The 11,686-nt window shown below is 43.4% G+C and overlaps 1 protein-coding gene across 1 annotated transcript; it reads left to right on the forward strand.

The window, feature by feature from the left end:
- Positions 1 to 302: 302 nt before the first annotated feature.
- On the forward strand, positions 303 to 11,669 carry LOC143497878 (coiled-coil domain-containing protein 166-like). Its single transcript, XM_076993494.1, has 7 exons — positions 303 to 311; positions 455 to 572; positions 1,850 to 1,977; positions 7,425 to 7,569; positions 7,780 to 7,871; positions 9,383 to 9,547; positions 11,436 to 11,669. Exons 1-7 carry the CDS (start codon positions 303 to 305, stop codon positions 11,616 to 11,618), a joined length of 840 nt encoding a protein of 279 aa, XP_076849609.1. The 3' UTR covers positions 11,619 to 11,669.
- Positions 11,670 to 11,686: the final 17 nt, after the last annotated feature.

Genomic DNA, 11,686 nt, shown 5'->3' on the forward strand with positions numbered 1-11,686 from the left:
TGTTCTCCTTCTCCTCAGACTTGGGGGAAGGACAGCTGACTTTGCCTCACTCTCCTCGTCGGAACACACGGAGGGGGAGGGGCTCTCTTCCTCTCCGGAGTCATCACTCCCGAACTCGTATTCTGGAGGGGTGAGGGCAAAGGCGCCTACTCCCACCACTAGGGGCTCACTGGTCTCCTCCTCCTCGGGGAATACCAGGAGCGGTGCGCTCTTCTCCTCGGGGTACGCCTGGGTTGGGGCGCCGCGCCTTACGGGCCACATTTTCTCGGCGGCCAGCAGGAAGCACGCTGCCTCTGAGTTTGATGCAGCAGGTGCGCACACACTGGGCCCTGCTGCATCTCCCCATCGGGTACTGGCACCGCGCAGCGACGCGCAGGGGAAGTGGTGTGGCGGCGCTTAGCCTTCTTCCCCTTCTTCCGTGCTGCTGTGTACCCTGGCTCGTCTTTCTGTAAAGTGTGGTGGAGGAGGCAGGCACCACAACGTTCACGGTGAACATAAAGACGTTTATTACACTCAGACGTTTAAGCTCCGGGTGGAGCGCGAGCAGAACAAGACCACACTCACGCGGACACGTAGCTTTAGACAAAGACGAGCACAAGACATTGCGCGAACACACTTAAATAGGTGATTAACACATACCCGCGTGATCTCGAGACAAGGCACAGGTGCGACTACGAACACGCTCACAAATAACCCACACCCACGGAACTCCGAATATGGACATAACGACACGCAGACAATGTAACGGCACGCCCACAGGGAAGGGTCTGGAGCCGTGACCGTGACGGTTTTATTTGTTTATTTTTGCAGACTGTGTTATTAAAGAACAATATATGAAAGATCAAATCTGAGTCTGTCTTGATCGATCTGGCAATAGTCAAACACAGGCTGACTGGTATGCTGGCCCATATTACCACTATTAATGACTGATTTGGTCAACACAGAAAAACACAAGATCATGACATCACATTTTACCTCTGGAACCAAACTATTCCATCAGAATGTTGAAAAAGGAACCTGAACTCATCTGACCTGGATGTGGTTTTATATTCCTCTGTGCTCCACTACAAGCTGGAGAGTGAGTCATGGTAAGGAGAGTGCTGTGACAGAAATTATTGATTAGATCATGTTTAGTTATAAGAGATCATTATGAACTTTATGATTTAGGACATGTCCATTCTGACTAAGCAGAAGGACTACAATAATGAAGTAGTGTGATTCAGTGTAACCATGTTTAGTTCATATTGTGCATGTGTGCTATACTGTGACCCAGGTCAGGGAGAGTGCTGAGGGTAAGAGCACTCTGTTAACTGGTAGTCACTAGACTACTAGTCTTGGGTCATTTAGCTTTCTCTGTGTTGAACTGTTACATCAGTTGCTTCCTCTAACTCTAGGGAAGTCCATATTAGGAGATACACACATGTGAGACATAGTAGCCTGCTGGGCGCCTATGTTTTGGAACATGCTGTGCTAAAGATGGGCAGTCATAGCCTGGTGGTTAGGGAACTGGTCTTGTGACCGGAGGGTCGTGGGTTTGAGGCCATGACTGAGGTGCCCCTGAGCAAGGCCCTCAACCCTCAATTGCTCACTTGTATAAAAATGAGATAAAAATGTAAGTCGCTCTGGATAAGGGCGTCTGCCAAATGCCATAAATGTAAATGTAATGTAAAGATAACCTGCTTGTTAGAACTGCTGAATTGTGTTTAAGATTGTATATAAGCAGGGGGACTGCCCCCCTGCCTTCAGAGTTGTCATGCTTGAATGAGACTCTCGTGTCTGTCTTTGTCCTATTTATATTTTTGTAATAAATTAATCATTTAACCACGTCTGAGTCCTCATCCATTTCCAGAAAATTCACGAACAAGGGTCGGCGAGAGGCACCCCGGAAAGGCGGTGACTGATCTTCGAGGACGCTCCCCGGGGGATGAGATCCCTGGCTGGGCTGGGCAAAGTGGGAACCCCGCAAGCAAAGGGAAAGTACCTATCCAGGGAGTGACGTCACTGCCAGTCTCCGGTGGTGTTCTCCGCCCGATCTAACGAAAACCGCAGTAAGTGGGAATTTTCATTTTATAAAATTCCGCCCGCCGGATGATCTGTTATACGATAGGGATATAGCGAGATATCGCCTACAGGAAGTCTATAAGGTGGGGATACTGCGATATCGCCCACGCGAGATAGGACTTAGCCTAGCGCCCGTCAGTCTGGCCAGAGATCCAGCTGGGCAGAAGCGCACTGATTAGACGTAATACAGTGTTGTGCCTAATAGTAAAGGAGTGAGTAATGGTAAAGGAGAGTGAGAACTGGTCTTGTGACCAGAGGGTCATGGGTTTGATTCCCTGAGGCCATGACTGAGGTATCCCTGAGCAAGGCCCTTAACCCTCAATTGCTCCTATGTATAAAAAATGAGATAAAAATGTAAGTTGCTCTGGATAAGGGCATCTGCCAAATGCCATAAATGTAAATGTAATGGTAAAGGAGGGTGAGTAGTAAAGAAAAGTGGGATTCACATATGGGCATATGGGATTCACCTGTGTTTGAGTCATTGATGGATATATACGAGTCAGAGCTTTTTTATGAGAAGGGCTTTCTTGTATTTAAACCAAAGCTAAAGATTTAATGCTTGGCTCGCAGTGCCAGCTGTGTGCCACCAGATGGAGCTGATGTTCTGTGGATTATTCTGTGCTCAGATTCCAGTAAACCTCACTAGTAATGTATTTATAGATTTCTTTGATAATAAAATAGAGAATATTAGACAAAATATAAAACCCTTTATTAGCAATACAACTGGTATGTCATCTGGTTTGGTTGATATTGATTTAAATTACATACCGGGAGAAAAACTTGATGCTTTTCATCCACTCCCAAAATCAGAACTAGAGAAAATAATTTCTTCCTTAAATTGTACTACCTGCACACTAGACTCAGTCCCCTCAAAGTTATTAAAAAAGGTATTACCAGCTGTAACTGAACCTCTTCTAACTATAGTTAACTCATCCATTACAATAGGTCACATGCCCAAATCATGTAAGTTAGCAATTATCAAACCTCTGATCAAGAAACCAAATCTTGATCCGACTGTGCTATCTAATTATAGACCCATTTCAAACACATCATTTATATCTAAGATCATAGAAAAAGCTGTTGCCCAGCAATTATGCCTATATCTGCATAGGAATAACATATTTGAAAAGTTCCAATCTGGTTTTAGGCCCCATCACAGTACTGAAACAGCATTAGTTAAAGTAACAAATGATCTCCTCCTTGCATCAGATCAAGGCTATGTATCACTGTTAGTGCTTCTTGATCTTAGTGCAGCTTTCGACACAATTGATCATAGGATCTTGCTAGAAAGGTTAGAATGCTGGGTTGGAGTCTCAGGCACAGCCCTTTCATGGTTTCAGTCTTACTTAACAAATCGCTATCAGTTTGTAGAGCTCAATAATATTTCATTCAAACGTACAATGGTTAAATATGGGGTCCCGCAAGGCTCCATCTTAGGACCACTATTATTTACATTATATATGCTACCATTGGGCACAGTAATAAACAAACATGGTGTCAATTTTCACTGCTATGCGGATGACACTCAACTTTACATATCAGCCAAACCCGATGACAAACTCAGTTTAGGAAAAATTGAGGCCTGTGTAAGAGATATTAAATGCTGGATGTCTCTAAACTTCCTACAATTAAATGAGGACAAAACAGAAGTTCTCCTTGTGGGCCCTAAGGCCACAAGACAGAAAATTCCAAATTTAATGCTTAATCTTGCAGACTATCCCATTACACCTGGCACAGTAGCCAAAAACCTAGGCATCATACTCGACTCCGACCTATCATTTGATAAATATATAGATAATACTACTAGAATAGCTTTTCTACATCTCCGCAATATTGCCAAATTAAGAAATGCATTATCACAGGATGATGCAGAAAAATTGGTGCACGCCTTTGTTAGCTCTAGACTAGACTACTGCAATTCACTACTGTCAGGATGTTCAAATAGGAATCTAAATAAACTTCAAATAGTTCAAAATGCTGCAGCTAGAGTTCTGACCAGAACTAGAAAATTTCAGCATATTAGACAAGTCCTATCAGCCCTGCATTGGCTCCCAGTTAAATTTCGTATTGATTTTAAAATTCTATTATTAGCATATAAAGCACTACACGGGCTTGCTCCTGAATACCTCCAGGAACTTATTTCCTACTATGAACCCCCACGTCACAGGGTGCTGGTCTGTTATTAGTTCCACAAATTAACAAGGTAACAGCAGGGGGAAGAGCCTTTTCTTATAAGGCCCCCCAGCTTTGGAATAATCTTCCTAAATGTGTCCGGGACTCTGACACAGTCACAATCTTTAAATCTAGGTTGAAAACCCACTTATTTAGTCTAGCGTTTGATAATTAATATCCCCCTTAGATAAAGGTACAGATCCAGGGGTTCATAGACGAAGGGTTTTATGGTAGACTGGGGTGCTGGTGCTGTCATCCTGTCACTGCTCGTGGTCACTCAAGTTTGTTGACGGTGCAGTGGACGGATGCCATTGTCTCAGAATGCCCCCAAGCCTAGTTACCTTCTGGTTCTGCCTTTTTTAGCTAGGCTGTAATAATTTAACTTAGTGCCGGAGTTGCTGCCACACTCCAGAAATGTTTATAATTTTACCTGTCCTGTACATGTCCTCATACAGAGCTAATTTTCCCTGTTTCATTTCTCCACATGGCTGCCCGCCTGCTTGAGGAATAATGAGATGAGGAGAGACAAGCGATCCATCCTGGGCCGGCCACCTCCTGCCTAACCGGATGCCTACACCATGATGGACATTATTACATCTTTTATATTCTGTCTAAATGGACATTATTGCATCTTTTACATTCTGTCTACATTCTGTCTATATTGTTGTTGTTGTCATGGTGACCGGTGTCGGCCAGAGGAGGATGGGCTCCCCCCCTGAGTCTTGGTTCCTCTCAAGGTTTCTTCCTCATGCAAAAACTAGGGAGTTTTTCCTTGCCACTGTCGCCCTTGGCTTGCTCACTGGGGGCTAGGACTCGGCACTTGTAAAGCTGCTTTGTGACAACAACTGTTGTAAAAAGCGCTATATAAATAAAATTTGATTTGATTTGATTTTGATTTGATAAATCTGATCTCAGTCCTTTCGTTCCTTTAATAAAGACTTCTGTGTCCAGTATCCTTCTGACCCAAACACACCTGGGGGAAACACTTTTCTATGCATGTGTCTAAAAAGCTGAGGATGATACCCATTTGGGTGATGTTAAAAAAGTCACCCAAATGCACATTTCTAATGTATTCAGAAAACACATTTTGCTCATTGTAATAATCATTTAAATAGTAAATGATAATGAATAATGAAGTGCTGTTCTGCCTGATCTATACCACACAGTGCAATCAAAGCACTTGTTGTCAGAATGTAGTTTGTGTGAGATAGTGCTATACCAAATAAACATATTAATTGCAAGTATAAAAACAATACCTACACTGAACAGCAAAACACCTTTGATATAAAACGTATTCCTGTGTTGTCCTCACTATTACAGAACTGACCCAGTCCTTGTAGTAATTGTCACAATCATCTAAAAACAAAGACTGAAACTTCTGAAGAAAGAAGGAAATAAAAATGTTTAAATGAAAAATCCATAAAAAATAGTCTGACCAAATTAAGACATAGACTTTGTAAAACGTGAGACTAACAGAAGGACCCCCACCCCTTCTCCATTGCGGGCTGTGGTGAGTATCTCTGGAAGCAGATGTGTGTGTACATATATTTCACGTCTAAACCTAATCTACATTACAGTGACACGAGGACAGGAGGACAGGAGGACACATGGACATGGTCAGAAAACTGGGTGGCTCACTCTCTCCCTGGCAGTGGCGGAGCTAGACTTGTTTTCAAGGGGTGGCCAAAGGGTGAGCAAGGCTTTATCAGAGGGGTTCATATACAAATGATGAATGAAAGGAAACACATATTTTCTCTTAAAATGACCATTTCCAGTGGGGTGGCAGTAGGGGTGGCAAGGGCTCCGTTGGGCCCCCCCCCCCCCCATGGCTCTGCCACTGCTCTCTAGCTCTCTAAAGGTAAAGGAATCCACTCCCCAATAAGAAAAAAACACACACCCCGCCTTACACGTGACCTCACTCAAAACACACAATGCATACTCAAAACCTCACCCTGCATAACACAATGCAAATGCATCAAAGCAAAACAATTATATTATATTAACATAATGTTCAAATATAAGTACTTCAAAACCATGAACATATGTCAAACAAACACCATGCTCATTCACAATGCTCCCAGGAAGCAGTTTGGCTCATACAACTTCAATGGTCTAATGTTTCTAATCTTTTACCAGTATAATTGAGAAGAAGCGAAAGGCTTCGCAAAGCATGAACAGGAAAATAATCTCATGCTAAATAACTGAGATGCTAAAACTATTACAGGCATTTCCAGTTTGTAGAGTCTGTACGGTCTGCAGAGCTGGTGCCTTTTGTTTATATGGAAATGTTTGATGCAATATGTAGGCCTATTAACCTGATGTGTGACAGAGGTATCCCTTGAGTGATTTCTTCTAAAAAAGGGGGATGTATTGCTATGTGTTTCAGTAGTTAGATATACCTGTTCTCAGAGCCGGAGTGGCTAATCGGGAGATTCGGGAGGATTCCCGATGGGCCGGCTCACGTCAGTCTCTAGTTTGGGCCGATTGGGAGGGAAAAATAATTTTGGGCCGGATTTGGACATGAAGTGTCCCACTCCGGCCCTGCCTGTTCTTGTAGTCTTGAACTGTATAGTGAATGCATGCATGCATATATGTATCCTGTGTGTTCTGCTGTTTAGATATGCATGCTCATTAATTCTGTGTTAGTCATAGAGACCTGCTGTCACATCACACAACCAACCTGACTACAATACCCAGAATTCCTCACTCTCCCCAGCCTGAACATCCATAATAAGTTCATCCTTACCGGATGATTGATTTCACCTGCGTGTCTGTCCCCCTGTTATTTAAGCCCATTTCACTTAGTTGCGAAGTACTGCCTCATTATCATGTGTCCGTATCAAGCGTTTCCACGGCTACAGTTCTGGTTCCGACTTCTGCTTCTGTCCTGTTTTTTCGTCCCTAGCCTGCTCCCACGGATTTGGTTGCTCGGATACACCTGTCTTTACCCCTGCCTGTTCCCTGAGTTCTCTGTTTTCGGCCCAACTCAACATTTCTGTGTTCAAATTTGAGAGTGTGGAGAGTGTGTGTAGTCACACACACACACACACACACACACACACACACACACACACAAATAAGAAGCCTTTACAGTAATGCCAGAAGCTGGTTCTCAGGTCTGTGTCTGTAGCTTTGTTCCACACTCCCTCATGGAAACGTGATGGCACTGACACACTCTCACGTCCCTGCAGCAAGAGTTCACGTCCTACATGTCCGAGCAGACGCAGAAGCATCAGAGCACGATCGCTGCCCTGAGTGACCAGAGTCAACAGGAGCTGCAGGAGCTCGGCAGACAGAGAGAGGAGACAGTGCAGAAATATGAGGAACAGGCCAGCGGTGTGTGTGGGTTACGGGGTTTCAGTGGGTGGAGGTTGAAGAGGTATAGGGGTGTGTGTATGTGTGTGTGTGTGTGTATGGCTGTATAAAATGTGAGGAATTTTTCTGTCTGGTGTGTACCAGGATTCATGCAGATAATTTTAAATACAGGAAGCCACACAAAACCTTATTAATGCTGTTGTCTTGTGTGTGTGTGTGCAATGTTTACAGGATTAAAGATGATGATTTTGGAGAAGAAAAATGATTTGGCTCTGCTTAACCTTGAGATAGCTGAACTCAGAGAATTTAAGGTAGCCATGGAAACTTATTTTTTCTAGGCTGAATGTTTCCACCTTACCTACTTACATTTGCCTTTATTTAGCAATACAGAATTGAATATATCATCACCAAAATAGCCATTGTTTTCTAAAACAAATATGATCAGACTTCCCAAATAAGGGACACAAAAGATTTATTATTTATTCAACAAATGTAAATTCTCTCTCCAAAAACTAAAATCTGCCAAGTGCAAAAGTATGTGAACTCTTAGTAGTTTGTGGCACTTCTTTTTGCAGCCATTACTTCAACCAAACATCTTCTGTAACCACAACAGAGTGTCTCACATCTGCTTTTGGGGGATTTTTGCCCACTCCTCCTTGCAGAACTCAACCAGTTAAGACATGTTGGAGGGACATCTATCGTGTACCGGCCATTCTGATTTTGCCACAGTATTTATTTGGGATTGAGATACAGAAATTAACTGGGCCAGTCAAGCCATTCCCTGGTAGTTTTGCTGGAATGCTTTGGGTCGTTGTCTTGTTGCGTCATCCATTTCTGTCCCAGCTTCTGACTGATGGCAGGAGATTCTGGTCAAGAATTTGTTGATGGTCCTGGAAAATGATGGTTCCCTGGATAATATGGAGTCGTCCAGGTCTGGAGGCAGTAAAGCAGGTCCACACCTTCACATTTCCACCACCATGTTTCACTATTAGGAGGAGGTTCTTATCATTATATACAGTGTTGACTTTTCTCAAATCATGGCACCTGTGAATGTGGCCAAATTATTATATTTAGGATTCATCTGTCCAGAGCACTGACTTCCACAAAGCCTCTGGTTTGTTCAAGTGCTCTCTGGCAAAGTTTAAACATGCAACTTTGTTCTTTCTTGAGAGCAGATGCTTCCTTCTAGCAACTCTCCCATGAATGCCATGTCTATTGATTTTTTGTACCTGAATTATTATTGTTCTGATGCTTCTTGGTGTGAGTTTTGATGGCTGTTCACATCTGGGCAGAGTTGTGGTGATGCTGAGTGTCCTCCATTTGTAGATGATTTGTCTTACAGTGGATGGATGGAGCTGGAATATTTTGGAGATGGTCTTGTAGCTTCCCAGACTGATGGGCCGTCACCTTCTTCTTCCTGGTGTCCCCAGATGTCTCCTTTCCTCTCTGTGTATTGTTGATCTGTGTGCTTTACGCAGATTAGGGTCGGTTTCCTCTCCCTTTTAATCAATGTGACTCAAATCTTTTCCCAGGGATGTATCATTTGATTGGTGTGCTTAACTGATTACTTAAGCACTCATGTGTTTCACCTGAGTCTTTTACCTAAATGACTTTACCAATGCAGCTGTGGTTCATTTACTTTTGTACATGCTCTGATTCAATGTTCCATGTAGTCTGCTGGCAACTCACACATTTCCCTCAAAACAAGTAAATGGAATTGATGAACATGTGTGTGTGTGTGTGTGTGTGTGTGTGTGTGTGTGTGTGTGTGTGTGTGTGTGTGTGTGTGTGTGTGTGTGTGTGTGTGTCTGTTCTGTGTTGTGTGTGCGTGTGTGACCAGTTGGGTCGTATAGCTGACCTGGAGCAGGAGGTGTCAGCCATGCGCTGCCGTCACTCTGACGCTCTGCAGGCTCTGAAGTCCGACTTCCTGATGGAGAAGGAGCGCTACGAGGCCCAGGCCAAACACAAGGTGCAGGAGCTCACTCTCTCCGCCAACAGGGTGAGTTTGGTACTACACACCAGAGTCCTCAAAAAGCAGCAACTGGTCATTCATAAGAGTAACACACCTAGGAAATAACAAAACGTTTACATTTGCACACATCTATATGCACACACACTCACACATACACAAATACACACATGTACAGTTGTGATCAAATTTATTCAACCCCCACTGAAATAAAGTGTTTTGGCCAGTTTGACATTGATTTTGATCATTTCAGTCATCTTATTTACAATTATATCAAAGAGGCACTTATAAATTAGACAAACATAACATAATATTTATGATGGAATAACCACAAATGTCTTTACTGTGCTCACATCATTATCAGTTTTATTCAACCCCCTAGTGACATTATTTTTTAGTACTTAGTACAACATCCTTTTCCAGTTATGACAGCTTTCAAGCGTGAAGCATAGCTTGACACAAGTGTCTTGCAGTGACCTATGGGTATCTTAGCCCATTCTTCATGGGCAAAAGCCTCCAGTTCAGTCACATTCTTAGGCTTGCGCACTGCAACTGCCTTCTTTAGGTCCCACCAGAGGTTCTCAATTGGATTTAAGTCTGGTGATTGCGATGGCCACTCTAGAATGTTCCAGCCTTTCATGTTCAACCATGCTCTAGTGGACTTGGATGTGTGCTTCGGATCATTGTCCTGTTGGAAGGTCCAACGTCTCCCAAGCCGCAGGTTTGTGACTGACTCCATCACATTTTCCTCCAAGATCTCCTGGTACTGAAGGGAATTCATGGTACCCTGCACACGTTGAAGCTTTCCTGTACCATTAGAAGCAAAACAGCCCCAAAGCATAATTGACCCCCCGCCATGCTTCACAGTAGGCAAGGTGTTCTTTTGTTCATAAGCCTGGTTCTTCCTTCTCCAAACATAGCGCTGGTCCATTGTCCCAAACAGTTCTAATTTAGTTTCCAAAACCTGTTCCAAAACCTTTGTGGCTTGTCCACATGACTTTTGGCATACTGCAGTCGACTTTTCTTGTTCTTTGGAGTCAGCAAGGGGGTGCGTCTGGGCGTTCTGGCATGGAGGTCTTCGTTATGCAGTGCGCGCCTTATTGTCTGAGCTGAAACTTCAGTGCCCACATCTGACAGGTCTTTTTTCAGTTCCTTAGCAGTCACGCGGGGATTTTTCTCCACATTACGCTTCAGGTAGCGCACAGCAGTCGCGGTCAGGATCTTCTTTCTGCCACGACCAGGTAACGTTTCCACTGTGCCCTTTAACTTGAACTTGCGAATGATACTTCAGATAGTGTCTCTTGGAATATTTAACAACTTCGCAATTTTTTTATATCCATTGCCATTCTTGTGAAGAGCAATAACCTCTTCTCTTGTCTTCTGGGACCATTCTCTTGCCTTCACCATGCTTGGAAACACACCAGTAGATGTCTAGAAGGAGCTGAGTATCACAGTCCTTTTAAATCTGCCTAATTGGTGCTTATCATGCTTGATTGCTGCTCGTTGACATCCACAGATGTTTTCAATACCTGATGGAAAACACTGGAATGAACCTCTGTTCTTAGGAGTGGTAGTCGTAAAGGGGTTGAATAATTGTGTCAATGAAGAAATCACAAAAAGGCCATTTAATACTTTATGACAAAAAAAATTGATGCTATCTTAGTTGCATTTAGTTCTTTAACAAGTCCTTGTAAGATTTCATTATGAACACAATTACAAATGTGCACTGAATTCCATAAAACCCTTCGCAGCATTGGGGGTTGAATAAATTTGATCACAACTGTATGTATATGTTATATACAAGGCATGTATATATAGTATACATTCTTTATTCCTTTACAGTCTCATTATGACTTTCAACATTTTATTCCATCTCTTCCTCTCTCTCCCCCTCTCCATCCCTCTCTTTCTCTCCTAGGAGGCATCTCGCTGTCTTCTCACTCACGTGCAGGACGTGACTCAGGAGAACCAACGTCTGCGTGAGGAGCTGCAGCAGTTGATTCAGAGAGCTAATGCACTGCGCAGCCACCAGATGGCGCTGCAGACTCAGCACAGACAGCTGCTTCTGGAGAGAGAGCACAAGAGGGCGCTGGCACTATGAACACTACCAAAGGAGCAGCTGCTACCCAAATGAACTGAACTTTAGGTCGTTATGTTCCTCAAATTGAA

This window comes from Brachyhypopomus gauderio, unplaced genomic scaffold (genome assembly GCF_052324685.1).
Source record: "Brachyhypopomus gauderio isolate BG-103 unplaced genomic scaffold, BGAUD_0.2 sc114, whole genome shotgun sequence".
Classification (NCBI taxonomy): Eukaryota; Metazoa; Chordata; class Actinopteri; order Gymnotiformes; family Hypopomidae; genus Brachyhypopomus; species Brachyhypopomus gauderio.